The 27,259-nt window shown below is 36.5% G+C and overlaps 5 protein-coding genes across 5 annotated transcripts; 2 read left to right on the forward strand and 3 right to left on the reverse strand.

Annotated features, from left to right (window-relative positions):
* Positions 1-1,693: 1,693 nt before the first annotated feature.
* LOC132172919 (internal alternative NAD(P)H-ubiquinone oxidoreductase A2, mitochondrial) lies at positions 1,694-7,491 on the reverse strand. Its single transcript, XM_059584478.2, has 10 exons — positions 7,205-7,491; positions 6,670-6,739; positions 5,332-6,006; positions 4,522-4,735; positions 3,900-4,060; positions 3,737-3,802; positions 3,488-3,651; positions 3,261-3,375; positions 2,060-2,239; positions 1,694-1,972 (listed from the first exon to the last, which is right to left on the reverse strand). The coding sequence occupies exons 3-10, from the start codon at positions 5,911-5,913 to the stop codon at positions 1,817-1,819; spliced, it is 1,638 nt and encodes a 545-aa protein (XP_059440461.2). The 5' UTR covers positions 5,914-6,006; positions 6,670-6,739; positions 7,205-7,491; the 3' UTR covers positions 1,694-1,816.
* A 1,099-nt stretch (positions 7,492-8,590) lies between these two features.
* On the reverse strand, positions 8,591-12,584 carry BFN1 (bifunctional nuclease i). The gene is made up of 9 exons (XM_059579968.2): positions 12,443-12,584; positions 10,408-10,588; positions 10,154-10,261; positions 10,005-10,060; positions 9,829-9,912; positions 9,654-9,749; positions 9,496-9,560; positions 9,037-9,110; positions 8,591-8,854 (listed from the first exon to the last, which is right to left on the reverse strand). Exons 1-9 carry the CDS (start codon positions 12,575-12,577, stop codon positions 8,730-8,732), a joined length of 924 nt encoding a protein of 307 aa, XP_059435951.2. The 5' UTR covers positions 12,578-12,584; the 3' UTR covers positions 8,591-8,729.
* Positions 12,585-12,638: 54 nt separating this feature from the next.
* LOC132168886 (endonuclease 4-like) lies at positions 12,639-18,796 on the reverse strand. The gene is made up of 10 exons (XM_088517263.1): positions 18,667-18,796; positions 18,463-18,578; positions 17,889-18,069; positions 16,937-17,047; positions 16,793-16,848; positions 15,986-16,069; positions 15,097-15,189; positions 14,840-14,907; positions 14,112-14,185; positions 12,639-13,121 (listed from the first exon to the last, which is right to left on the reverse strand). Exons 2-10 carry the CDS (start codon positions 18,574-18,576, stop codon positions 13,000-13,002), a joined length of 903 nt encoding a protein of 300 aa, XP_088373389.1. The 5' UTR covers positions 18,577-18,578; positions 18,667-18,796; the 3' UTR covers positions 12,639-12,999.
* A 1,576-nt stretch (positions 18,797-20,372) lies between these two features.
* Positions 20,373-23,211, forward strand: LOC132168884 (uncharacterized). The gene is made up of 6 exons (XM_059579967.2): positions 20,373-20,718; positions 21,406-21,585; positions 21,793-21,874; positions 21,949-22,056; positions 22,181-22,339; positions 22,817-23,211. The coding sequence occupies exons 1-6, from the start codon at positions 20,467-20,469 to the stop codon at positions 23,011-23,013; spliced, it is 978 nt and encodes a 325-aa protein (XP_059435950.2). The 5' UTR covers positions 20,373-20,466; the 3' UTR covers positions 23,014-23,211.
* Positions 23,212-24,106: 895 nt separating this feature from the next.
* LOC132168888 (uncharacterized) lies at positions 24,107-27,259 on the forward strand. The gene is made up of 6 exons (XM_059579970.2): positions 24,107-24,420; positions 25,238-25,417; positions 25,645-25,726; positions 25,800-25,907; positions 26,031-26,189; positions 26,911-27,259. Exons 1-6 carry the CDS (start codon positions 24,169-24,171, stop codon positions 27,105-27,107), a joined length of 978 nt encoding a protein of 325 aa, XP_059435953.2. The 5' UTR covers positions 24,107-24,168; the 3' UTR covers positions 27,108-27,259.

Consider the following 27,259-nt stretch of genomic DNA (forward strand, 5'->3'; position numbering starts at 1 on the left):
CTCGACTTGGTTAGGCTCATGAGTAGCTCGTATAAGGCTCGAATTGGTAATTATTCACATAGTTGTTCATATTAATATTAAAAATTGATGATTTATTTTTTTCTAATAGCATCATTTTGTTATGAAAGGATGCATATCTTCTATTTTCGAAACCAAGTGTCTTACTATATTGACTCAGGCTCCATACTCGATTAGTTAGGCTAAACAAATGCTCATATGCAAATTAGCTTATTGAGCTGTTTTAGAGTACTTGAAGTTTAAATTTATAATAAAAAAATAAATAAATTGAATTAAATATAAAAGTCAGTTTGTGGTTCGACTGATTATGAGCTTGAGCTCGGATTTGATTTTTTTGGTTCATCCTTGAACTCGAATAAAATTTAAACGAGCCGATCCCAAATAAGAAAAGTTCACTTAAGTTTGGCTCGTTTACACCCCTACTACCAAATAATAATCTATATTTTAATAAATTACGCAATAAATATGATGCGAGCTGCCATTATTCCAAAAAGAGAAAAAAACAAAGAAAAAAGAAAAGGGGTTCCTATAATTCATCTTTAGCAGCCCCCACAAAGCACAAAGAAAGTGGTCACGACTCACCTAGTCATTTTCAGGGTCAAGATCGAAGACTTTGAATGAATTGAATAATAAAAATGACATGTGTGAGCCAAATTCAAACGTAAACAAAAAACAAATAGTGATACGTGGGAACGAGACAAGTAGCACGTGGGAATCATCAAGAGGAAGTGGTGTAAAATGTGCAAAAATGAAGGGCAAAAATTTAACACTTTCCAGTTTCCTCAATATAAATAAGCAAGCCCCCCATTGAATCCCACACACACCGAACTCAAGCTCTCTCACACAACCACCCCTTTGTTCTTCTCTATTCCTTTTGAAATTCTTTGAAGAGCTCTTTAGCAAAGAAAAAGAGAGATGGAAGGTGCAAGAAAGGAAGTGATCAATGGCGGGAACTTGTGCCGGAGGCTTTCTGGCCGGCCGATCCCCAAGAGAGGCAAGGTGAAGGTGGCAATAGTGTTGGGCTTAGTTCACTCTGTCTCTTCTATCTTCTCTCAAAGTAACCGTGCTGGAAGACGTGGTGGCGGTGCTCAATTTTCTTGATTCAGCTACTTTGATGTGTTAGAGAGAGACAATGAGACAGTTTGTTCATGTAACTGTTGTAGAACAGGATGTACAAGGTGTCTTGTAGTTTGTAGATTTATATGAAATTTTGTTCTTTTTATGTTCATATCTTGGTTACGGATGCGTTTGGATCAAGGATTTGGGTTGTGATTTTTTGGGTTTCATTATCCTTTAATTTCAATGGGCACCATAGGCCCCTGAACCTGAGATTGATAGATCTAATTCGTTTAATTGAACTGATTTGAGTTAGAATTAATCTATATACTCTTATACCCAGATCTTGAATTGCCATCCCTGCTTGTAAAGGAGACAAAGTTCGAGTCTTTGATCTTGATCAGAATGATTTGAATATTGGGTTTTGCCTGTCGCCAATCAACCCTGCTAAAAGCAACCCAGCAAGCTCAGTGGTTCTATAATTGACCATCATCATAGAGAGAATTGATATATATGGATATGGTAGTGTTGAAAGTTGTAACAACAAATAGCTTCTACAATATGCGCATGTGTAAGCTCTGCTTGCGCAATTACCAACCCCCAACCAGAACTGATAACCAAGGTCAAAAACTTTGAATTGAATGCTTTAGCAAAATTTCACTAGTTGTGGGATCAAAAATTGAAGGAATGCAGGGAGCGTGGTGATCAGCTCAATGCCTGAAACAAAGGTAACCGGCAGCCATCAGCCGATTCGGGAGTTGTCTCTGCCGAAGACCAGCGTTGTTGCCCAGTTCACGGCCACATAAACCCTGTTCCTCCAACTGACAACGCGGGTGAGATAGGCCGACCGCCAAATCAGCCAGCTGAGAAATCCGGCAAGGGATATGCCCTTTGCATCCTGACAAAATACAGATTGGAGGGGCTTATCAAATTGGTTATTAGTGTAATGTGCAAGTCTAAGCTAAAGCCAAAGCCTTTTGATTACCTTTGATTGGCGTAGGTCAACAAGCGCCTTATAGCCTCCTACTGATGCCATGCTTCCGAGATGCTTGTAGACAAAAGGCTCTCCAAGAGGGATGTCTTTTGCAGAGAACGCCTTGCCCCCATTCTGCTTTCCAATTTTGTTAAACAGCTCCACCAGAAATTTACCTTCCCTTTCTGCAACCTGTTTCACAGAAGTTAAGAGAACATTAACTTCAAACGTTGTTTTTGGAGACATGACACACTTGTAACCCACACCCCCTTCATAAAAAGAGGAAAGGGAAAAGAAATACAGCAGTACTTGTGGAAGGAAGATGAGAAATTGAATACTCTGTTGAAAGCAATATCATAATTCAATGAACATCATAATTGTTCAATATGAACCTATCTCCTATATCTTCTGGGAAATCTCTAATCTGGAAAATTGTAGGCAACAAGCACTTCATCGGCCATTCGTTCTATATTTGTGGCAATAGGGCCAAATGGTGATATTGGTTTCCTCTGATGAAAGTTTAATGTTGCGTTTCCAAACACTTTTTAAGTTGATCAGGAAAGAGTTTCAATTGGAATCCCACTGCTCTCATGATTGTTGCCTAAGATATAACAGTTTATCAATGACTATGAATTTCACAATAAACCAATAAGTAGGAAAGTAAGGTTATGTTAGTTAAAATTAAATATGTAAAAACTGTTTTTGTGTTTTTAAAAGTGTTTGTGTTTGAAAACAAACATAGTCTTTGTTTTTTGTCTTTTGTTTTTACTTCTCAAAACAAAAAACATTAACAAACAACTCAAAACACAAAACACTTAAAACTATTTTCATATTTACGTCACATCAAAACACTTTCAATTTTTTTTTTTTGGGTTAAAAAAACTCCTTAGAACACATTAACAAACATACCCTTGGTTCTCTCCCCAAAAGGACCACTTTCAGAAGATAGTCTAGCCGTGGACCTTATATTACACTTTAATCCCCAAGAGAATTCAGGTTAGTCTATAAGAAGACTCCACCATGGCAAGCAAAAAAAGCAAGTTAACCAAACCTAGTATATAACACCTTTCTTCTCCCCAGCTTCCATTCCTTCAAATACTGACCTCAAAAGCATTTAATAACATGGCATGATTAATTTGTCTCTGCTTTCCAGAGAGAAAAGTGGACAGACTTGAAGAATGGAGAATTTGCAGAAGGTAAAAAAGAAACTAACCTGAGCTAAAGCTGGAAGAACTGGCTTCCCTGTCTGTTCAAGAAAACCAGCACAATCTCCAACTGCAAATACATCTTCCACAGAGGGAACCCGCATCCATTCGTCAACACCAATCCTGTAACACTCGATAACATTAATTGATAACATTTTTTCAATAATAAATAGCAAATAAGGAAAAGGCAATAGAAATTTGAAAAAATAGTGTCAAGGAATGCTCATGCATATACCTTCCACCCTGGGACTTGGGAAGATTCAGTGACTTCACAAAATTGGAGGGACCAACGCCAGTAGACCAGACCAAGAGACCATATGGAACATCAGTCCCATCGTTGAGAACTATCTTCTTCGAATGCACCTCTTTCACAACACCTCGCATAAGGCGAACACCAGACTGGCACAGAAGTTGCAAATGTTAGAGAAAATTCCTGAATACTTACAAAACATCGTCAAGGATATCATAAAACAAACTGGTTTACCTTGGTTAGGTGTTTTGTTGCATATTGACGTAGCCCAATGTCAAAGGATGACAAAATCTCATTTGCCTGTTTAAGAAAATAGAAAAAACAGTCAATTCCAACATATTTCATTTCTTCATATGAGATTGATTCATAAATATGGAAAGAAATTGTATATATGAACCTCTATGAGGGTGACTTTGATATGATCCTTCACATGACTATACCGCTCACGAACATCTTTCATAATAAAATCACTCAATTCACCACTGAACTCCACCCCTGTAGGGCCACCTCCAATAACAACACAGTGTAATAATCGTTTCTTCTCTTCCTCTGATATGCCTGTAATAATAAATTATACATTCAAAATCAAAACTTCATTTGTGAAAAGAAAACTACTGATTAAGTAATTAGAAAGCATTAGATGACTAAAGATCTTATCCCTTCACCAGACATTTAGATGAACTTAGAAACAAAAAGGGCTCATTATTTAAGCATGAAGAAAATGATGAGGGAGAAAGATGGAAGGGACATTGGCCCATTCCAAATGACTCTATAGATGCTTGGAAAGAAAGAAAACTCAAAAAAGAAAAAAATTGGGAGAACAAATTCAACCTAGAGAATAGACTTAGGTTCTCCTATCAAATGCCTGCCCTCTGGTTTTCACAACTTCAAGTAAATTAAAAGGAGAACACTTGAGATGCATAAAAATGAAATCGAATTGAGCATTCGACCATTTTCTGGAGAACAAAGAAGAAACCTTTAAGAGTTGGAAAAATCCTAGTGCCAAATTAATGTTTTACCTGGATTTTCAGAGAGCATCAAGTTCAAGAGAAGCTTCTTCCTTATTTCTTGAGCATGGTTCACTTCACGAAGGAAATATGCATGTTCATACACCCCCTTGATTCCAAAAGTCAAGGGCTCAGCTCCAGCAGCAATGACAAGCTTGTCATACGCAACTTTAAACTGGTAAGGATCACGAGGTAATCCACCATTGCTAACAGTCTCACAGTACACCTGATTATATAAAAGAACAGGGTTAAATTACTAGTTAGAATCTCCAGAATGTGACATAACAAGGAGGAGTCATGTATTTGTCATTTCCTTTTTCATTGCGATAATCAACCATGAAGTTGGTGCTCTATCTTCTGTGTTTCACCCTATAGTTGGTAAGGTTAAAGAGCAGAATGCAATGATCAATGGCTCTCAGATTACAGTTTGAGAAAATCAAGTTTTGGTACAGAAGCACAGAACAAGCAGTAATGTGAGCAGAAATGATATCCGTGACTCATTGTGTTTTTTATATATGTGCCTGAACAAAAGATCACCATATTACAGGGGGCGGTCATTACCAAAGTTTATTTGTTGCTCCTACGGCAGTTAAAAGTACATCATTTGAGTAGACATCATGTGTGAAAACGAAGAACTACTCTGGCATTAACCTCTCCCATTTATATAACTGTTTGCACTAGTATGCATTACTTTATGCTATACACATATGGATTGACTTTATTATTACACATCCCTCAAACCACAAAGGAGAACAAGAAGAAAAAAAGCACACATAAATAATATATTAAAAGAAGAATTATAAAACTGGAACATTCACTCACCTCATGTTTGTCAGAGTCAATGCCAACGCAAGAAGCAAGATAGAAGTAGGAATTGGGACCCTTTGCTAATGCAGTCTGTATCCGACTAACAGGTTCAGCTACAGAGCGGAATTCCAGGGTTCCAACACAAGTTGAAGCAAGTAAAGGAGTGAAGACCATGTGATTCCTTGGTGATATGCAAATAACATCATAAATCTTGGTGTCTAGTCCCTTAAGGAATCGACAAGCACCCCACCCGGTACCAATGACAACAACCCTTGGCTTTTCACCAGGCTTGGTTGCTTCTAGTCCTGCATAGCTTGGCTGATCATACTCTGCATCAGACGCCTCTGCAATCATCTCAGCAGAAGGAGATTGATAATGTGGGGTTACCCTTATCCCCCTGCTCCAAAAGCTCATGTGATTTACCTTCTTGATGCCGCGGAAGAGTGACATATTGCTGTTTTCTCTGGCATTTTCAAGGGAAGGTATGGAACATTGGTATGGGGATACTCCTTCACAGACTACATCCTCATTTCTGTAACTGCCAAAGGTGCCTCCTGACCTTCTCAAGCCACTCCTAGCAACCCTTGCCAATGCCATGACGAGAATACCAGCTCTTACAGCAAGACCTGATACCCTTTGGACCTTATATGAAGACCCAGATTCAAAAGCTTTGATCTATTGAATCTACAACTGAATGAACATCAAAAGGCAGAATTATATATATAGGTAGCTGATTTGATAACTCCAACCATGCAGCAAGCAGAACCATGCAGCAAGCAAGCAAAGACAATATGTTTTTGGAGGACTGGTTCAACCAACGCATATTTTTTAATATATATCAACGATTCTTTCCAAGACTACTTGAAAAGAACAAAAACCAACTTAGCTTTGTTCATCGGGCTGATGGCAGATACAAAGAGAAATCTCTAGTAGAATTCTAAAAGTGAACCAAATACACAAAATTAAGACTTTCCACATCACCAAATTCATTTAAATTGTAATAGGCACATCCCATGCAAACATTACTTGACAATATAATGCCAACCGATTGACAACTGACTAATTTATGCAATCAATTGTTAACTCATTTTAAGAAACGTGATAAATGGCCAGGATGTCACAAAGTCCAAAAAAGTGGGAGCATTCTATATCCGACCCATATATGGCCTGAACAAATCATTCAAAATGCATGAATCATGTCCTTAGGACTCTTCTTCAACACAGGCACAGCTGTTCACATGTATGACACTTTCAAATAGACCCAAAAGAGGAAGAGAAAAAAAAAGAACTTTAAGAACTGAAAGAGAATTGGCATTTTTAGAGACTATCTACCAACCAATACAAATGAATTACCTGCTCTGGCCAGAAACAGAGAGCTATACAGAAAGATCAAAAAATCACCTCGCACATCACCACAAATGCCCTGTCACAAACAGAGAGATGTAAAAACAAGGATTAGCACCCAATAAAACAAGCTTTAAACAACATAATAAGAAAAGAAGGGCAAATAAATAAAAAAATAAAAAAAATAAATAAAAAAACTTTGGCCCATCTATGAGGAATATTCTTTGTTCATGAAGAATGAGAAAGGTGAAGTGCAAAAGCGAGATTTTTTTTTTTTTTTTCTGAAGAAAATAATAAATCACACGCTGAATAACTTAACCAATAAAATTAAAAACACCAACAAGCGTTTTGTCAAACAAATGCAACACCTCTCACATAAGAATAGAAAAGAGAACAATTTACAAAAAAGAAACAGCCCCACTTAACAATCGGAATGAATAATATAAAAAATTCAGACAGATGATACATTCAAACAGGAATGCGTGGAACATGAAGAACATCGTTCAAAGCCAAAACAAAAACTCCAAGAAAAAAAGGGCGTTACTTTTGAAGCAGCAGAAGGTTCAGGAACAAAACGCTTTTCTTTTCTGTTTTGCTCTGTGGGTATTTTTCAACAAGCTGTCCAAGAATGTTGGGTGCGTTTATGGAGGCCAAAGTTGGTGGCTTTATAGACCAACAACACAAGAACGTGTCACTGTTAACCCATGTAAAATGTAACTTCTATAGGTGAGAAGGGGTTAAGAGTTAAATATTTTAAAATATACATTAAATAAAATAATGTAGAAGAAGATCTCAGATTGACTTGTATGGCAAGAAAGTTGGACAGTTCGAGGAAAGGAAAGTGTATCGATTTTTCTAGGAAAGAAAATAAGGTTAGAGAGAGACGGGGTCGTTTTAGTAACGTAAAGACAATTCTGCTCCCTTCGAATTATAAGTTCTGATGAGCTAATGAAGGGCAGTTTTGACCTTTTGGTCTAAAATCTTTGACAGCTTGCCAGTTTGTCAAAACCCTAGTCAGCGCTGGTGATCAGAAACGGTCAAGTCCATACTTGCACGATTTAAAGATTTGATCAAAAGCCGGGTCACGAAAAAAAATCAACGGACAGAAATGGCTTGGGGCCATTGAAACATGGTCAGTGGCCCCCACCTATGTTCGTGGTGGGGCCCAATAGAGGCCACGGCGTGGGGAAAAGAAAGAATTCTCGAAGGTAAACGGGCCGGCGGGTAAGAAAATTAAACGGAATTGTCGCTCCTTACGTTTCATCGGCCCATATTTTCCTTCACGTGTCAAACGTTGGACTGGCCGATTTTTCTTTGTCTCCCAGGATCTCGGGGCCGCTTTTTGTAATAGCGATTCTTTTGGGTCTTTGGGTGATTAACTAAACGTGTCTCACCTTTGATGTGTGTCATGTGTTGCTGTTGAATTGACGCCATGGCACACGTCTAGCTAGGCTGGCTCTGAGCATGCATCTGCTTTAGCCTTTAGCTTTGGTCAAGGTTCACAACCAATCACGATTTAGATCCAAAATTGGATTTTCTCATAGAAGAATGTCATGAACATGTCAATTGAAAGCGGCCCATAAGTTTAATAAATTGGATTGAAAAATTTGACGATGTCATTTCAATGAAACGTTTCACGTGTCAGATCTAACTTATTGATTCACTTTACGATGTTATTAAGAAATACATTGCACAAGTATTTCAAGCTACCCATGAAAAGTAACGAAATTACATATGAATGATTAGAAATGAGTCATGAAAAATGATTTTTTCCATTTTAAATTCTCTCATATTTTCTCCCGTTAGTGCATTTAAAAGTGTAAAATTGTCCAAATTTTTTTTAGATTAAAATTTTTGGACAACACTACCCTTCTAAATGCACTAATCGAAGAAAATTGAGGAAATTTAAAATAGAGAGAATCATTTTCCTACGTACATAGGATTAGTCATAATTAAATACAAACATCAAGTATGAACAAATTGGGTCAACAGCAAAGAACAGGTATGTCGTGTTTTTATTGGTTAACAGAGAAGTATGATGAACAGTTGAAGCTGTTGGGTTGGTGGGCTCAAGTTGGTGATGCAAATCCTTCGTCGGTGTCACCAAAAACGCGGTTCAAAATCATGGCTAATCGAACTCCGCCCTGAGCAATTCGTTTCATCACAATTGGCATCCTTGAGTCGAAGTAATCATCTGTAAACCACACATAATATGCAGCATAATTAATAATTTAATATATTAATCTCCTTTTCATGATCAGTCTCCATAATTGGTATATAATATATAGATTGACAGCAGAAAAGAATCCATTTCAAACTGGCTTTGTTTGGAATTGCATTAAAGAGAAATGCTAATTAAGGGCTTTGTATATATACCTGATAGAGTTGTACCAGCTTCAACTCCTTTGTAACCCCATTTACAAGCTATGTTTATGCTCTCTCCAGCCCACCTGCATATTTCCCAAAAATTAAAAATAAAAAAATATATGAGAAAATTAATCTCAATAAGGAGTATATATGAATACTCCTTTTATAAGGAATATATATATATATATTGTATCGTGCATTATTAAGTGTTGTTAAGAGTACTACAACTTTTATTATAAACTCCTTACAAATTGATGTGACTGTTCACATAACATTATTTTATGCACCGTATCGTGCGTTATTGAGTGTTGTTAAGAGTACTATAACTTTTATTATAAATTCCTTATAAATTGATGTGACTATTCACGTGACACTATTTTTTACGAGACTAACTACGTACCCTATGAATTTGTAACTCAAAACATTTTCTATGCAAAAAGAAAAGAGAGAGAGAGAGAGAGAGCTCACTTGGTAACACATGAATGAATATCATCACAATGCTCCCATGATGTAACATCAGAAGACCAGATTCCCTGCAACTAATTAGTTAATAACCAAAATTTGCAAGAATCTTAATTGTTTCACAAATGCAAGTGAGGAAGAAAACTAGTTGGTCTTATTCTTACATCAGTGAAGTTTCCCTGTATGGCTTGTAGGAGGAGGTCCACGTCCTTCTCATAATAATCTGATAGAGTTGACAGAATAATGTCCCTATCCCATACCTGTCGTACCATGAAAATATATATACATAGATTGCTCAAAAACTTAACATATATATGAGCTGCATGATCACTGGCTTACATGATGCAGATTAGATTTGCGCCTAAACCAGCGTAGATTTATTGTGTTTCCTCCTTCATCGCTTGTAAATCCAACATGCATTGGCTGAAAAGTGAAAAACAAAGAAGAAATATTAATCTATGAATGCTTAGAACCCAAAAGGCTTTAAAATTCTCACATATATAAATTAAAATTACCTGATGGATATCTCCCATGAAGTGTGACAAGAATAACAAGGCCTCAGTCATATTATCTGCAAAATCAAATTCAGCTAAGTAATCAATGGCAGTTAAAAACAATCTTGAAGACAAGAAAAACACAAAGATTTTACACTCAATTTCCTTACATCTACGATCACCACTTCCTTCTCTGTAATGCAGAAGCTGAGAAGTGAAATTTTGAATGGCACCCGCCACACACATGTCCTCCCCGCCATGCTGATCATGACAGTCCCCTAAAACCAACCAACATTAACAGTTACATCTTAACGCCATTGCCTGTGCATCACGAGATTGGTTGTTCGAGTTCTCACTCAACCGACACACCCGTCGTGGTGATGTTACAAAAAGAAATAATTTTGATGAGCATTATTAGGCTTACTTTGATAACCGAATGTGCAGTCGTTGTCGGGTGTGTCAATGAAGTGGAGAGGGCTTGTCCAGCGATACTTGTACCAATGCCGGATTTGGTCAGGCCATGTACAAAGGGCTGATAGGTCGCCATTAACATCATGGGGTAACAAATTTCGAATAGCTTCTGATGCCTCAGACCCTAGAAGGTCCTGCAAATCAAGTAGCAATAATTATTCATGATTTTGTTTCATTAGAGAAGTGAAACATTCTTGGCCGGTTTTTATTTATGTTATGTTTCATACTTCTTTTGTTTTTGGATAAATATAAATTCAGTTTTATGAATAATGGCTTAATTTCAATTTACTTCTCTGAGTTTCTAAATTCGACTTTTAATTCTTGAAGTTTTTCAAATTTTTTATATCACCCTTACCCAAAATCGTCTAAAACTGTTGATGTGACATCAGCATTTTTGCTACGTCAATTAATTTTTATTTTTATTTTTTTAATTTATTAAAAAAAATAGTAAAGTTCACTTAATCTCTCAAACTACCACCCTAATGACAATCTATCTCCCAAACTATCAATTGTGACAATTTACTCCCCAAGCTATCAAAACAATGACAATGTACTCCCAATTTTAACAAAATGACGAAATTACCCTAACTAAAATAAAAATAGAAATACTAAAATTCAATTTTTTTTTTCAAAATTTTAAGGGTATTTTTGTCTTATTGGAATTTTTACAGGGGTAATTTCATCATTTTACTAGCATTGGGGGGTACATTGTCATTGTTTTGATAATTTTGGGAGTAAATTGTCGCAATTAATAGTTTGGGGGGTAGATTGTCATTGGGGTGATAGTTTGAAGGGGTTAAATGAAGTTTACCCTTAAAAAAATCCCTCACTAGTGTGGCAAAAATGCTAAAGTAGCAATTAGTGGCGCGTAAGATGTTTTAGACAATTTTAGACGGAATGAGTAAATGAAAAATTCAAAAAAATAGTTTAAAATTAGAAACTCATTGAGTAAATTAGTCAGGGAATAAATTTTACCTTTTTTTTTTTTTCTTCTTCCTTTTAAGGACTATGAACCCACAAATATAGATTGATAATTTGTTTGGGCAATAGGAAATTAGACGACACATTTAATTGAATCTACTTGTTTTTTATGTCTTGCACGTGTGCTAAAACAAATGGCATATGTTTGGAGTTTCTATTGTCAACATCCTCCCCCACCCACATTCACATGTTCTCATCTCATCTGTCGCCCCCTCTCAAACTAATATAATTAACGAGTTATGATTAATGGGTCCAACTTGTTTAATTAAAGAGGTCAGGTTATAATTGACCAATATAGTCTTATACGAATACTTTAATACGACCCAAACCCAAACCCAACATACGAAAATTAGCAAATTATGATTGATAGGTTTAATTCATTTAATTAAATGATTCGAATTATAGTTAATCTATATAATCTTTAAAATCATGTCTCCACACGACTCAAACCTAGCATATAAATATGAATCACCTGCCTCACAGTAACAAGGAGTCCTATTACGGAAAAGGCCAAGTTGAATTCACCAAACCAAGGTCCAAGTTTGATTATTCAATTTCATATCACAGTCGAAAGAGGTGTGAAATCAAAGAAAAAAAATTTCAACTCTGACCCAAAAGGACCCAAAGAAGAAAACACGCAAGCTGTCGCTTCAAAGTTGAGTAAGCTAACCGAAACACGAAACTTCACGGAAAGCTGTAATCAACAAGTGACAAACCATGACAAATTATGGGGAAATGTTGGGTCGTGGTTCAATTTTTCTACCGAGTATTGACCCTTCCAAAACCAAAAAGGCAAAAACATTCTTAAACACCCAGTTGAAGCTTCCTTAAACCCCACAAAGCTCAACAGTGAAAACCTTCTTACTCACCATTCATATGGTAAATTGGGAGCCCAAAAGAGAAAAGATCAAACACATTAACAAAAAAACACTTGTTTATGAGGAGGAGCAAAGCTGCATAAAACAATGACAACCCCACTTCCCAGAGAAATGGGGTATCAAGATTACCTGCGCAATCCGACATGTCATGATATGACCCTCTTTGCTCCAGCCCTGCGCTCCACGCCCTATTAGCAAAGCAAAACCCAGCAAGAAAACAGGCCAAAATGGAGACCATCTCCCCAAAATCTCAAACTTGCCCATTCTCAAATTATTTCACCACTTTTAACTTCTTTTTTTCCTCCAATATGCAACACATAACAGATGAATTAAACCCCAGCTGAAGGTCTTGAATATATATATACACAACTTATCGGAGGTCATTATTGAGTACAAGTTTTTATTTCTATGTATTGTGGTTATCCCAATGGTTGACCTTTACTACAAGCAAACTAGCGAAGTGGGGATATTCTGGTATATAGAAGGCATCAGCCCAATATTAGGCATGAAGTCAGCAAGTAACATAAAGTATAATTTTTGGAGCCTTGTCTTAAAAAAGCGTTGAGAGAAGGTGGAAGGGTAATTTATTTGGTTGATGAGGCCTGGCGTATAGGGAACTTCAAGCTATTTTCTGTGGTTGAGTGGTCCCCGTCCTATTCAAAGTGAAGATGCATCTCTATCTGACTTTATCTTGCTTGGGCAATTTCCTTTCGAGAAGTGAAAATGCGGTTAAGCGTGGCAGCTAGTCTGACCCCACCTTGGGCTAGCCTCTTCTCCACGATCGGCAGCCGCGAAAGAAAATAATCATCTATAACAAAACAAAGAAGGAATTATGAGAGGATACGTAAGCTGTTACGCAATTATGAACTGAAGATAGGTGATTGAATAGGGGAAGCAATGATGTGTTATGTAGCATGATCCTGTGACATTCATCACAATTATTGTCATGCAACATTTGCATGTCTAAGCATCAATTTTGGTAGGTCGCATCATATGCTGGACTGAGTTGGCCATGTGCAGGAGAAACTACTAAACTATGGTGCAAGAAACCTAAGAAATGGGTTGACCACCCAATCAGGTGGTTCCAATCTTTTAGATAAAGTATTTGATGGAAGAGCAGAAGAAAAAAGTTTCATGTGAAGAAAGTTCAGTGACATCATAATGTAGTTATATAGCTTTTTACAATCACATTGGATGTAATTGCCTTTAGTGCCTTTTTTTTTTTTTTTTTAGATGTGGAACCTCACCAAGGCAAGGCCCTTCAGACCTATCCCTGAAGAGTAAACCCCAAATACACAACCTCACTCGCCAGAATCATGTATCAAGTAATTCAGAGAAACTCCTAGAACCCAAGATATCAGAATCTACGGCTCATTCCAAGCCCGCACCCTGACCACTAGGCTGCACCCTGATGGGTAAAGTGCAATGTTTTACAAGAGGTAACCTGCACTTAATACTCTAGGCTATAAGCAGGGACAGCACATCTTTTATTTTAACCAAGTATTTCTATCGAGTTGATCTGGATATCAATATACCTATAAAGTTAAGATTCCATTTCTTATTCTTGAAGACATGCATAATTTTTTTTAAAAGAAAATTGGAGTCTCACAGACTTTTTTGGGGGCCATAATATTGGCAATGAGTTTTTCAGAGTGGGTTCAAGTCATACCCAGGCAAGATATTATACAGCACAAACTTGCATCCCTTAAAAAGTCCAGCCTTGATTTATTTAGATTAATAAAAAAACCAAAAAGATGGACTGTAAAATACCAATATCTCAATAGAAAAGAGTAAATACCTCCCAGAGTGCTCCCTGGTGTTGCATTCCTGTATGCAAACTTGCACGCCAGACTAATGCTCTCAGAAGCATAGCTGAAAAGTTAGAAGCAACCCAATCAGAGTAATTCCCTACTGATAACACATAAATAGTGGAAATTTCTTTTCTCCTACATAAGATGAAAAAACTTGACATGCATGTCAATGTGATCAATAAATGCTCTCATTTCAATTTTAAACAAATCTTCCATGCTAATTTGAATGGTTTTGTATTATGATTGGAAGATTTTCAACTGAGTACACCACACCATCCCTTAACTTTGATAACCAAACATCGTTTATTTAATCCAATTCTTCGCTTGTCGAATTACTCATGTTATCCTTTTACTGGTAGTGTTTCCCTCCCTCCGCCCCCTTCTACTCCATCCTTCAGTTTCTATAACCCAACATAGCTTTATTCTCTTCCCCTACTCTCACCATTGAGTCTTATTCATATTTACCCTCTTACAAGTTACCCAACCAAATGGTGAATGAATAAATTATTTGGCACAGGTACGAGGATATAACAAGTGGAAGAATAAAAAATAAAACCATTTTCTAATCATTGTATTTATGTTGATTTGGTATATTATTTGTGAATATGCATATGAAGCCTGTCAGGAATTCAAGATCTCATAGCCATGATCACAGACACAAAGATGTGGATACAAAGCGTCCAAGGACAAGAAAGGAGTATGGGCATGTTCTCACGGATTTGGACAAACTGTGTCATTATTTGCGCAGTTTTCCCATGATGCTATATCATTTGACCAACCATCCTATAGACAAGAAGTAAAATCAAAAGAAAAAACAGTGTAAGTATTATGTACAGTGCACACTGATGGCACTAGCAAACACAGCTACAAAACAGACAAAGACGAATGACAAAGAAATGAATTCAAGTCTCAATATGAGCGTAATAAGCAAGAGTCTTTATATGCTGATTGTATGCCCAAATAAAAGCATACCGTAATGTTCCTCTGAATGGCTTTTATCATGATTTCAAGATCTGAACCATAGAATGTCTTCAGTGCAGAATCAATAATCATGTCATCCCATACCTGGAACAAAACCAATTTATTGAAGGGGAAATTACACTTTACCTTCTTGTGTTATACCCTAATTATAAATTGCCTCCCTAACTTTTAAAAAGTGACACAAAACCTTATTGTGGTTATGGACAAAAGCAAAATATTAGATTTTTTGTAAGATATAACTGAGAACTGGCAAGTTAGAGTCATGTGCGTTATAAAACTAATCATCTAAAGCCACATTCTTATACATTTTTTACTCTCAATGCGCACAAATTTTTTCTTCATGATCTTAGATTATAAATAAAGATAAGAAAATAAAAAATCAAGATCAGAACTGAGTTGTGGAGATACAAAGCCACGTGTGATAGGTGTTGTCAAGTGGGATGAAACCCAAGGAGTGGGCTACACAATGGAGGGCTAGCCCCCTCACCCACCAAACACCTCTTCTCTTTGTTCTCTCTTAAGTTCTTAGAAGAGGTGGCTGTTACGCCAGAAGCAGACATACATAGTCAATTACATCAATATGGTGCTTCCAATCAGCCAAAAAAATTAAGACCCTTAGATCCTTGATAATATTAAAAGTGAGGTTAAAAAGTGAACACTTACTTAATCTAGTCTAGAACATGTCACAATACCCCTTTTTAATTTTTCCATCTACAGTGCCTAATCCAAATCATTTTAGCGTCGACATTTATTCGGTTGCAATCTGTCATAAGCAAACCGCTTCTTTAATTTAAGCATGAAATTCTAACTTGTGCGTATCAAGTAGTAGCAGAGAGAGAGAGAGAGAGGAGTACACACTTGGACGACTATCAAGACTTACATGGTGGAGATTTGATTTCCGACGGTACCATCGGACTATTATTGTGTTCCCACCTGCATCTCCAGTGAAACCAACATGGAGGGGCTTCAATCAAAAACAGGAAGTTAGAATGAAAACATTAATTTCCTTACTACAAAACATATATAGAAAATTTAGCATTAGGGACACACCAAGGGGAGAAAAAACTGGAAAAAAGAAACTGGCAGTTAACTGATCACTACTGTAGTTGAGCGCAATTAGTTGTGATGTCATATTCTGCGGCCATGTTTCTTATACATATGCATACTAAAAAGACCATCACACTGATACTATACACATTGTATTTGATGGAGTATAGGAATACAAGCAAAATATTGAGAACAAGATTTACTGAACAATTTTAATGACCTACAACAAATTTAGTAATGTAGGGCTCAAAACTGTGACTTTAGTTACAAATATGTCTATCCTCTTCACGAGGACAATTACTTCTTCCAAATCATATAAAGATCTCATAAACCTGTGCAACAGACTATCAGAGTGGTCTTTATTAAAATATCTACACCATTCTTCTAATAAGATTTTCACTTTGGATGTAAAATTTCAGTGTCTCCTGAAAGTGACCACCAAATTTAAATTTCCAGCGTGCCATCGAAATATTTCTAGAAGAGAACTTTGTTAACAAAAGTAAATTTTGTTTGACAAAAAAAAAAAAAAATTTGAGATATACTATTCTATTGTTCATTAAAATTACAATTATTTTTCCACTGCATCCTTTGCATCTTCAAATTGTCTTGAAGTTTTGAGCTACCAGTAGGAAGAACAAACCTGATGGACATCTCCAATGAAATGTGATAAGAACATAAGTGCCTCCGTTAAGTTGTCTGTGATTGACAAAATAGAATTGAAGTTATAGAATTTATCATATTATTTCATGCGCAACCATTGGGCCTAGTGATTTAAGGAACTTACATTGTAATTTTAAGTTGGTCTCTTGATAAGCCGATGTTAGTTGCATTGTATAGTTGTAAATTGCTCCAGTTACACACATATCTTTATGTCCAGCAGGGTCATGACAGTCTCCTATAAAAGAAGTAAGGAGCATTTCCACTTGAGAATGATGCTAAAGTAGTTTTTAGATTATGTTTTGTCAGACAGTAGATTTGGATTTGGCCACAAAGACAAAAATTATACTGCATTTTTCTCCAGTACGTCATTTTCTATGCTTAGGCTTGCAGATCGCAAAATACACCTCATTCATATCTTAACATGCAATGCTTGGTATATTTCAATAACCATCATATTTGTAACCAACTGATTTAACAGCATCAACAAAATCCTGCTAATGATTTACTTTTCTGCAGTAAAATACAAAGCCTAAGAGCATCGGAAGCTGATACCGGAATGATCGCATCCTTCAAATTGCAGAAAGATCTGTAGATTTCATAAGAATCCTCTTTTCCATGTTGATCATATAATCATGGAAACTGTCTTCCGTAAACATCAACAACAATATTAAACATGAAGATAGTAGCCTGCTGACCACCTAAGTGAACTCAACTCAACTCAACTAAGTCTTAATCCTTACTAATTGAGGTTGGCTACATGGATATTTTTACATCACTCAGCTCTATCTAGGGCCACATCCTGAAGACCTAAGTGAACCTTATTACTAATACCACAACTGTAAAAAAGTGCCCTACAAAATGAATCATCAATTGTATTTGTTTAGAGTATAAATACTATGCGCCAAATGAGATAAGGAAGCTACAAACTGAATCATCAATTGTAATTATTAGAGTACATATGCTATGAAGCAAACAAAATAAGGAAGCACAGGCTACTCATGACATTAACACGGGCTAGTGAAGAGAAATGAATTGCATCTTTAAACAGTGAAAAGTAAGCCTAAAGCCAAACTTACTGCAGTATTTGTAGTTACACATAAAATCCGGAGTGTCAATATAATGCAAAGGGCCACTCCATCGCCAGTGGAAGTAACGTCGAATCTCATCAGGCCAAGAACAGACAGCCGCAAGATCACCACCAGCAGACTCGGGAAGCAATTCCTTCACTGCAGCTAGAGCATCCTCAGTTAGAAGTCCCTGGAAAAAAACCCATAAGTGCTTCATCAAATTCCATTCTCTCAAAAAACAACAGCACGTCCACAAATCACAACTCTCTTCTCATATGATGACTCCCAATAAACTATTTCTTGCTGCAAATATAACTATAAGATGGTGGAATCAATATTAACCAAAATATTCTCTGGGTTTGATAATTTGCTGCCCCATTTCCAACCCATCTTGTCAAAATGCCTTCTTTTTCTATCAAATTGTTTTTAACTCATAATCTATATCCAACATGTTGACAAATACCAAAACTAAACTTATATGTAGACTCAATCCTTAAAGTACTCAAAACCATTATACATTCCAGAATCAACCAACATTAAAAAAAATTAACAGTCTTTAAGAGTTAATAATGGATATGCTCACCTCTGCTATCTTACAAATTGCATAATGGCCTTCCTTTCCCCAACCCAGAATTCCCGGTACCAATAGTAGAAAACCCAGTGCCCCACCAATCCAGAACAGCTCCTTCCTACCCATGTCTACCAACAATAGCAAAAAATAGTTATAAAAATATAATATTAAGAGCTAAAACATCACTTTCTTCAACAATTCAGCAAAGGAAATTACAGATCCTCTTCTTTGGGCCACAAAATTGAAGGTCTTTGTCACAAACTGAGGCTGCAAATTTGGTGAAACTTGCATGAGTATTGTGTGTATCTGGAGGAGCTAAAACGGGCTCATTGAGCACAGTTGGGTAAAGTAAAAGGTTGTCTATTCACATTTCTCGCATGACTGTAGCAGGATTTGGATAGGGCTGAGGGAGCCCGGGGTGCGTAAAAGTGGTGTTTGCCTATTCACGTTTCTTTCGTTTGGTAGGCTTATGGACCCAGCCCCCAAGGACCCCGAACCAATAGATTATCATATCAAGCTTATCAATCTTTACTGACCCAAAAAAAAAAAAAAAGGGGGTTATCAACCTTTAATATTTTAGGGAATAATGCACCTACGTTTTAAGGGACAGAGTTTTCCTGAAAAGAAATTTTTCTGTTTGTTTTTTTTTTTTTTTTTAATAGTGTATGAGATACACATCATTTTTTAATAAAATTTATTTCAATTTTGCATATAAAACATATGTTTAAGAAACACGTTATTTTTATCAATAATTCAAATGGTACTAACCGCCTCAATTCCTCCTTGTTTACACACTAAATTCCATATGGACATAGAGTGCGAGCAAAGAGTGATCGTATGATTACCTTTAATGAAATGAGAAATGATTGCACAACCATCTCAATTTGTTGAGATAGCCGCATTATCACCCATACTTTGTGATAGCCAATGATGCCATGATCATGGGGTGGCAGTTTCAAGGGTTGTACAACGATGAAGGTTGAAGGTAACGAGGTTTCAAAATGGAAGTATGTGTGTAGGGTTGTACTGTTGAATTTGGGACAAAGAGGTAGTGATGGGCGTTGTTCTTACTTCTTACTTGTCAATGTCATGTAAACTGCCATGTTAATTTTGTATCAAATTGTAATAAAAACTATAGTACTCAAAGCATTTTTCTTTAGAAATCTTTTGAATGTTTATTAGCATTAATTAATTTGAAAGTGAATATAAATAGTCAATTAGATCAATTAAAACCATAAGAAAGTAAATAAATAAATAAAACTACATCATCATACGACAAATATTTGGGTGCATTTTACCAAAAAAAAAAAAAGAAAAAAGTCTTCAATGTTATATTATTACATCAAAATCACTTCTTATTATAATCCAATTGAATTAAATTAACATAATAAATATATCATCCCATTAAACATTCTAATAGTATATGTAAACTTACTCAACCAATTCAAATCACACTTTTTTTTTTCTCTCTCTCTTCTCTCTTTTTCCTTTCACAATTTCTCTTTATTTTATTTTATATATTTGTTAACACAAAACATATTAAATAATTAAAGTGCCAAATGAGTTTTCATATCGACAAACGGACGACTTGTCGTTTCCGCGAGAGGATCCACCAAGCAGTCTCTTCGCTCTCCCTCACCGATCGAAAATGAAGGCCGTAGTGATAAGCGCTCGTGGAGGCCCAGAAGCGCGCCAACTGCAACGAGTAGACGACATTCTGATCAGGGTCAAGGCCGCCGCGATGAACGGAGCCGATAATTTTCGGAGGAAATAAAAGCTTTCAATTGAATTAGTAACTCCTGCTGGTGGATGAACAAACCAGAAATAAAGCATTCAATCATTCAAATCTACCAACCCAATAATGAATTATATATATATTTTATATATAAAATGACTTTGAGGAGTTGACTGGGAAAACCGCAACCTTTATAATATAAATATGTACTAGTTGAGGACAAAGACAAAGTTCAATAATTACAGAGAGGAAAGTCTCTACAGTCGGTATCAACGCCAAAGATGAAGGCCGTAGTGATAAGCAGTCCCGGTGGGCCGGAAGTACTGGGAGTGCAAGAGGTAGCAGAACCGGAACTAAGAGACGATGAAGTTCTGATCAAGGTCGCGGCCACGGCGCTGAACCGGGCCGACACGGAGCAGAGGAAAGGCGCGTACCCACCACCCGAGGGTGCGAGTGAGTACCTTGGTGTCGAATGTTCCGGGGTCATCAAGGTCGTAGGAAGAAGAGTTTCCCGCTGGAAGGTTGGAGATCAGGTAAAGTATTTTAGTGCTCTGTTTTTTTGTGAGTATTTTAGTGCTCTGCTTGGTTGCCGAGAAAACGAGAGTGAAAAAATTTGGATATTAGGTGTCTGGAAAAATTGAAAATTTGGGTCAAGTATTTGAACTAGCTTCACTTTTTTCTACTCATAACAAGTCTCACTTGGGTGGTGGCCTAGTGGGTTCTTTTGTTTTTCTCATTTTGTGTTTGGTGAAGTATTGGGTGCTCTGTTTGAGTGCTGAGAAAATGAGAAGGAAAATGGAATATTGGGTGCCTGGAAAGAACGAAAATTTGAGTTAAGTATTTGAATAATTGGTTTCACTTAAGTAGTGGGTTGTGTCAATATGTGCATGTAGCTTGAAATTGGGAAGAGAAAATAAATGCGGAATGTGGATTTATTTATGAGATTCCGTGGTGTAATCATTAGTTAATGGGTTCAATCCTAAAACCCAAACTTTTTGATCGGCCAGCCGGCCATTTATTGAGCTAAGCCTAATAGTACAATTCCTTTTTTTTCCCCTGCTTTGTAGTGCTTCTTTGTTCCGTTGAGGTCCTTGAGGATTATAGGGGATATGAGCTGCTGTTACTGTTAGTATGGTTTTTGAGGGTTACTAGTAGATAGAATATGATTTTACCATAGTTGAATAGTACAAGGCTTGAATTTAATCGTTCATGGTATACAGGTTTGTGCTCTTCTTAGTGGAGGGGGTTATGCAGAAAAGGTTGCTGTTCCCGCTGGACAGGTTCTTCCTGTTCCACAAGGTGTTTCGTTGAAGGATGCTGCTAGCTTCCCTGAGGTGGCATGCACTGTTTGGTCTACTGTTTTTATGATGAGTCGTCTATCTGCTGGGGAAACATTTTTGGTAATTTCTAAGGAAACTTTCTATTTTAATTTTTTTTCACTTTCCTGGTTTATGATTGTTAGTGTAATTTATTTTCCAAAGCATGAATCTGAGTGGCTGTTCCCAGCTCTTTTTCCAAATATACATACGTGACCAAAATGATAATTTCTTACGAATCTTTGTGGACATGGTGTTTCATTGCATAAGTGATGAATATCAAAATTTCAGGTTCATGGAGGCTCCAGCGGTATTGGTACATTTGCAATTCAGATTGCTAAATACCAAGGAGCAAGAGTGTTTGTCACAGCAGGTCCAGTATCACTTTTCTTCTTATGCATAGGTTTAGTTCCTATCTATTCATATATTTGAAATCTTGATTGCCAGGGAGTGAGGAAAAGTTAGCTTTTTGCAAGAAACTTGGAGCTGATGTGTGCATCAATTACAAGACAGAGGATTTTGTTGAACGAGTGAAGAAAGAAACGGGTGGAAAAGGTATTTTTTTCTACTATGAAAACTTCACTTTTCCCAAATGTTTATAGAGATTGATATGCCTGTATTATTCTTTGTGCAATGATTATTTGGAGAGAAGAAACAACCCACTAATGCTCAATGGCAGGCGTTGATGTTATTCTGGATCCAATGGGAGCATCCTACTTAATGCGAAACATTGAGAGCTTAAATGTTGATGGGAGGCTTTTTATTATTGGCACTCTGGGTGGTTCAGAGGCAAAAATCGACCTCCGTGTTCTCCTTGCAAGGCGTCTCACAGTGCAATGTATGACAGTTTATATTGGGTTTTAAGTACCATAGCTTTGGAGTTGGATGAATTCATTTTCTGTCATCCAAGTTGCTTTTCTTTTCTTTTTTGGAGGGGGTATAGCTTTTTGCGTTGGAATGCAGAAGCTATATAAACCCAGCTGTATAATAAAAGATACTGGCTGGAAGATGACTGTTGCTGGGTACCAAGAAAATTATGCCATCAATGGGAAACTATGTTTTATGATAAAGTATTTTCTAAGGAGGGGTATGGAAAACCATTTCTAAATCTTTTTGAATTCCCAATTATGCAAAGCTGTTCCCTCAACATCTTTCTTTATCCTTTGATTATATGTCCTGCATCTGTTTTGCATTTCATCTTGACGATTGCGTATCTGCTGTTTGTTTTTGTTTGTTTTTTCCTGCAGATAATTCTTGTCCTTTGCTTTTAGTATATATCATTAATGGCTTATGCTTATGGTGGTCGTGTATGTAGCTGCTGGATTGCGACACAGAATTCCGGAAAACAAAGCGGCAATTGTTGCTCAAGTTGAGAAGGTTGTTTGGCCTGCAATTGTGGCAGGGAAGGTGAAGCCAGTGGTGCACAAGTCTTTTCCATTTTCTGAAGCAGCAGAGGCTCACCGGCTCATGGAAACAAGCAATCATATTGGGAAGATACTGCTTCTTCCATGATGCCATGATCAGACTCTCTAGTCTCTACTCTTAAGTGATTATGGTTTAAGAGTCTAAGACCTTCTTTGGGATTTATATATATGTGTGCATTTGTGCTGCAATGCATATCTTTTCTTGAAGGACAACATCTGACCCCTACCAAAAACTCATGTCTAAGTTATAATATCTAAATTATGTACGAAAGTTTAAGATGTTTTATATTGACATGAAAAGTTTCGAGCTGTCAAAATTAACTTGGTACACTTGTAATTTGTTTTTGTTTTTTTTTTTTTGAAAAAAAAAAAAAATTAATTTGGATTATTTCTTAATAATTTTGTTTTGAAAAAATAAAACTTTAACAAACAAACCGTGACCAATTGTTTGGACTTTTAATTTTGAATTTGAGTTTTGATTGATCAAACTTAATTTTTAAACCCAATTTCATATATATATAATGTTGTTATCGTGTATAATAATTGATGAACAATATAGAATCTAAAAGAGAGATTAAGAGAGAGTCGAAACACAGATTTAACGTGGTTCGGCAATTTGCCTACGTCCACATAGAGGCAGCTGTATTTTTACTCTTAATGATTCAGGGTTGAACGTCGCCAACTCCACTCTCGTCTACTTGGTCTTCCACTGATATTATAAATAAATCACCAATTTCAACATATAAAAAGGGAAATTTTAAAATGGGCATGCCTTGTCTCTAGTTCGTGGAACAAAATTTAGCTATAAGTCAGTTCAATAAATTGTCAAGTATCTCTTAACATGTGAGAAATATATAGGACAGAAATTTCTTCCAAGCTAGTCTGAAGGAAATATCCTTCAACGAACATTAAATTCTTAAGGTCATTAATAACAGTTTACTAATTAATACTAACATTTTAAATGTTTATAGACACTTATCACTATTTTAAATGTGTTTGCGGATATTTCCTCCGGATTAGTTTGGAGGAAATTTATGTCCAAATAATATATATATATATATATATAATAATATGTGATGATTTTTGTAACTAATTTTTGTTTTTAGATAAATAATTTCGAAAAGAGAAAAAGAAAAAAATTATGTATAAGCTAAAAGTTGTTTTATTAAACCGCCACCTTATAAGATAAAACTGAACACAATTCCTGAGAGGAAAGTCTCTATTATCAGTGTCAACGCCGAAGATGAAGGCCGTAGTGATAACCAGTCCCGGTGGGCCGGAGGTGCTGCAAGTGAAAGAGGTAGAAGATCCGGAACTCAGAGACGATGAGGTTCTGATCAAGGTAGCGGCCACGGCGCTGAACCGGGCCGACACGTTTCAGAGGAAAGGCGTGTACCCACCCCCCAAGGGTGCGAGTGAGTACCTTGGTCTCGAATGTTCCGGGACCGTCGAGGCTGTCGGAGAAAGAGTTTCGCGCTGGAAGGTTGGAGATCAGGTGAAGGATTTTGATGCCCTTCTTGGTTGCTGAGAAAATGAGAACGAAAAAAATTGGATATTAGGTGTCTGGAAAGATTGAAAATTTGAGTTATATATTTGAATTAGTCTCACTTGGGTGGTTCCCTAGTGGGTTCTTTTGTTTTTCTCATTTTGTGTTTGGTGAAGTATTGGGTACTCTGTTTGATTGCTGAGAAAATGAGAAGGAAAAATGGAGTATTGGGTGTCTAGAAAGATTGAAAATTTGAGTTTATTTGATATGGTTTCACTTCAGTGGTGGCCCTAGTGGGTTCTTCCTCAATTTGTGTTTCTTTTTAGAAAAATTAATTTGTGGGTCATATGAAAATTTGAGACTGAAATCATAAACAAGTTTTTTTGGTTTCTGCTTATATATCATATATATTTGCCTTGAATTTTTCGGGGTTTATCATGTTCTTTACATTGCTATACTTGTGATGAAGAATATTATGACCGAGTCATCAAGGGTTCAGGCTTTTTGTGCATTTAGCTTGAGATTGAGAAGAGAAACGAAATGGGCGAATATAGATTTGTTTATGAGATTCCGTGATGTAATTATAAGCTAATGGGTTCAATCCCAAAACCCAAACTTTTTGGTCGGTCAGCCATTTATTGAGCTAAGCCTTGTAAAACTTTTTTTTCCCCTACTTTGCAGTGCTTATTTCTTCCGTTGAAAATTATAGGAGATATGAGCTGCTGTTAGTATGGTTTTTGAGGGTTACTAGTTACTAGTAGATAGAATATGATTTTACCATAGTTAAATAGTACACGGCATGAATTTAATTGTTCATGGCATACAGGTTTGTGCTCTTCTTAGTGGAGGGGGGTATGCAGAAAAGGTTGCTGTTCCCGCTGGACAGGTTCTTCCTGTCCCACAAGGTGTTTCGTTGAAGGATGCTGCTGGCCTCCCTGAGGTGGCATGCACTGTTTGGTCTACTGTTTTTATGATGAGTCGTCTATCTGCTGGGGAAACATTTTTGGTAATTTCTAAGGAAACTTTCTATTTTTATTTTTTATTTTTTTCACTTTCCTGGTTTATGATTGTTAGTGTAATTTATGTCCCAATGCATAAATCTTATTGGTTTGACTCACCGGGAGCATCTGTTGCAGCTCTCTTTCCCTATATACATGACCAAAATGATAATTTTTTGTGAATCTTTACAGACATGGTGTTTCATTGCATAAATGATGAGTATCGAAATTTCAGGTTCATGGAGGCTCCAGCGGTATTGGTACATTTGCAATTCAGATTGCTAAATACCAAGGAGCAAAAGTGTTTGCCACAGCAGGTCCAGTATCACTTTTCCTCTTATCATAGGTTTAGTTCCTATGTATTCATATATTTGAAATCTTGGTTGCCAGGGAGTGAGGAAAAATTAGCTTTTTGCAAGAAACTTGGAGCTGATGTGTGCATCAATTACAAGACAGAGGATTTTGTTGAACGGGTGAAGAAAGAAACGAGTGGAAAAGGTATTTTTTCTACCATGAAAACTTTACTTTTACCAAATGTTTATATAGATTGGCATGCTTGTATTATTCTTTGTTCAATGATTATTTGAAGAGAAGAAACAACTCACTAATGTTCAATGGCAGGCGTTGATGTTATTCTGGATCATATTGGAGCACCGTACTTAAAGAAAAACATTGAGAGCTTAAATGTTGATGGGAGGCTTTTTGTTATTGGCACTATGGGTGGTGCAGAGGCAAACATAGATCTCCGAGTTCTCCTTGCGAAGCGCCTCACAGTGCAATGTATGACAGTTTATACTGGGTTTTAAGTACCATAGCTTTGGACTTGGATGGATTTTTTTTTTTGGTCTTATAACATGCACCTGCTGGATCATTCATTCCTGATCATGATAGAAGCATATAAATATATGAATATATGTGAATTATAACATAACATTTGACGTATAGCTTTTTGCGTTGGGATGCAGAAGCTATATAAACCCAGCTGTATAATAAAAGATACTGGGTAAACTTTTTGAATAATGATGCTATATTAAATCTCTCAAAGGATGTCCCTCTTGGTAGGAATGATATTATAACCGTTGCTGGAAGATGAATGTTGCTGGGTACCAAAAAAATTATGCCATTAATGGGGAAACTATGTTTTATCATAAATTATTTTCTAAGAAGGGGTGTGGAAAACCATTTCTAAGTCTTTTTAAATTCACAATTATGCAAAGCTGTTCCCTCAACATCTTTCTTTGTCCTTTGATTATATGTCCTGCATCTGTTTTGTATTTCATCCTGCATATCTGCTATTGGTACATGGATAGTTCCCATTTTTAATGGTAAAGTGGTTTTGTATAGATAAACTTCCCATAGAGAACTCACTTGTTCCGGAATCATTGCTTTCTTAGTATATATATATATATATATATATTTTTTTTTTCTGCAGATAATTATTGTCCTTTGCTTTTAGTATATATCATTTATGGCTTTATACTTGTGGTGGTTGTGTATGTAGCGGCGGGGTTGCGATACAGAAGTCCGGAAAACAAAGCAGTGATTGTTAACCAAGTTGAGAAGGTTGTTTGGCCTGCAATTGTGCAAGGCAAGGTGAAGCCAGTGGTGCACAAGTCTTTTCAATTTTCTGAAGCATCAGAGGCTCACAAGCTCATGGAAAGTAGCCATCATATTGGAAAGATACTGCTTCTTCCATGATGCTTGTGGATGATCTGTGACTCAAGTGGATGATTCTATTTTAGCCCAGGTGTGCTTTAACTAGGATATTGGACGAAGTTATTTTGCATATATGGTGTGTTAATGCTTGCAATTTGGGAATAAAGACAGCCTAATGGATCTTGAACACTTTA

This window comes from Corylus avellana, chromosome 1 (assembly GCF_965113065.1).
Source record: "Corylus avellana chromosome 1, dhCorAvel1.hap1.2, whole genome shotgun sequence".
NCBI classification, from domain to species: domain Eukaryota; kingdom Viridiplantae; phylum Streptophyta; class Magnoliopsida; order Fagales; family Betulaceae; genus Corylus; species Corylus avellana.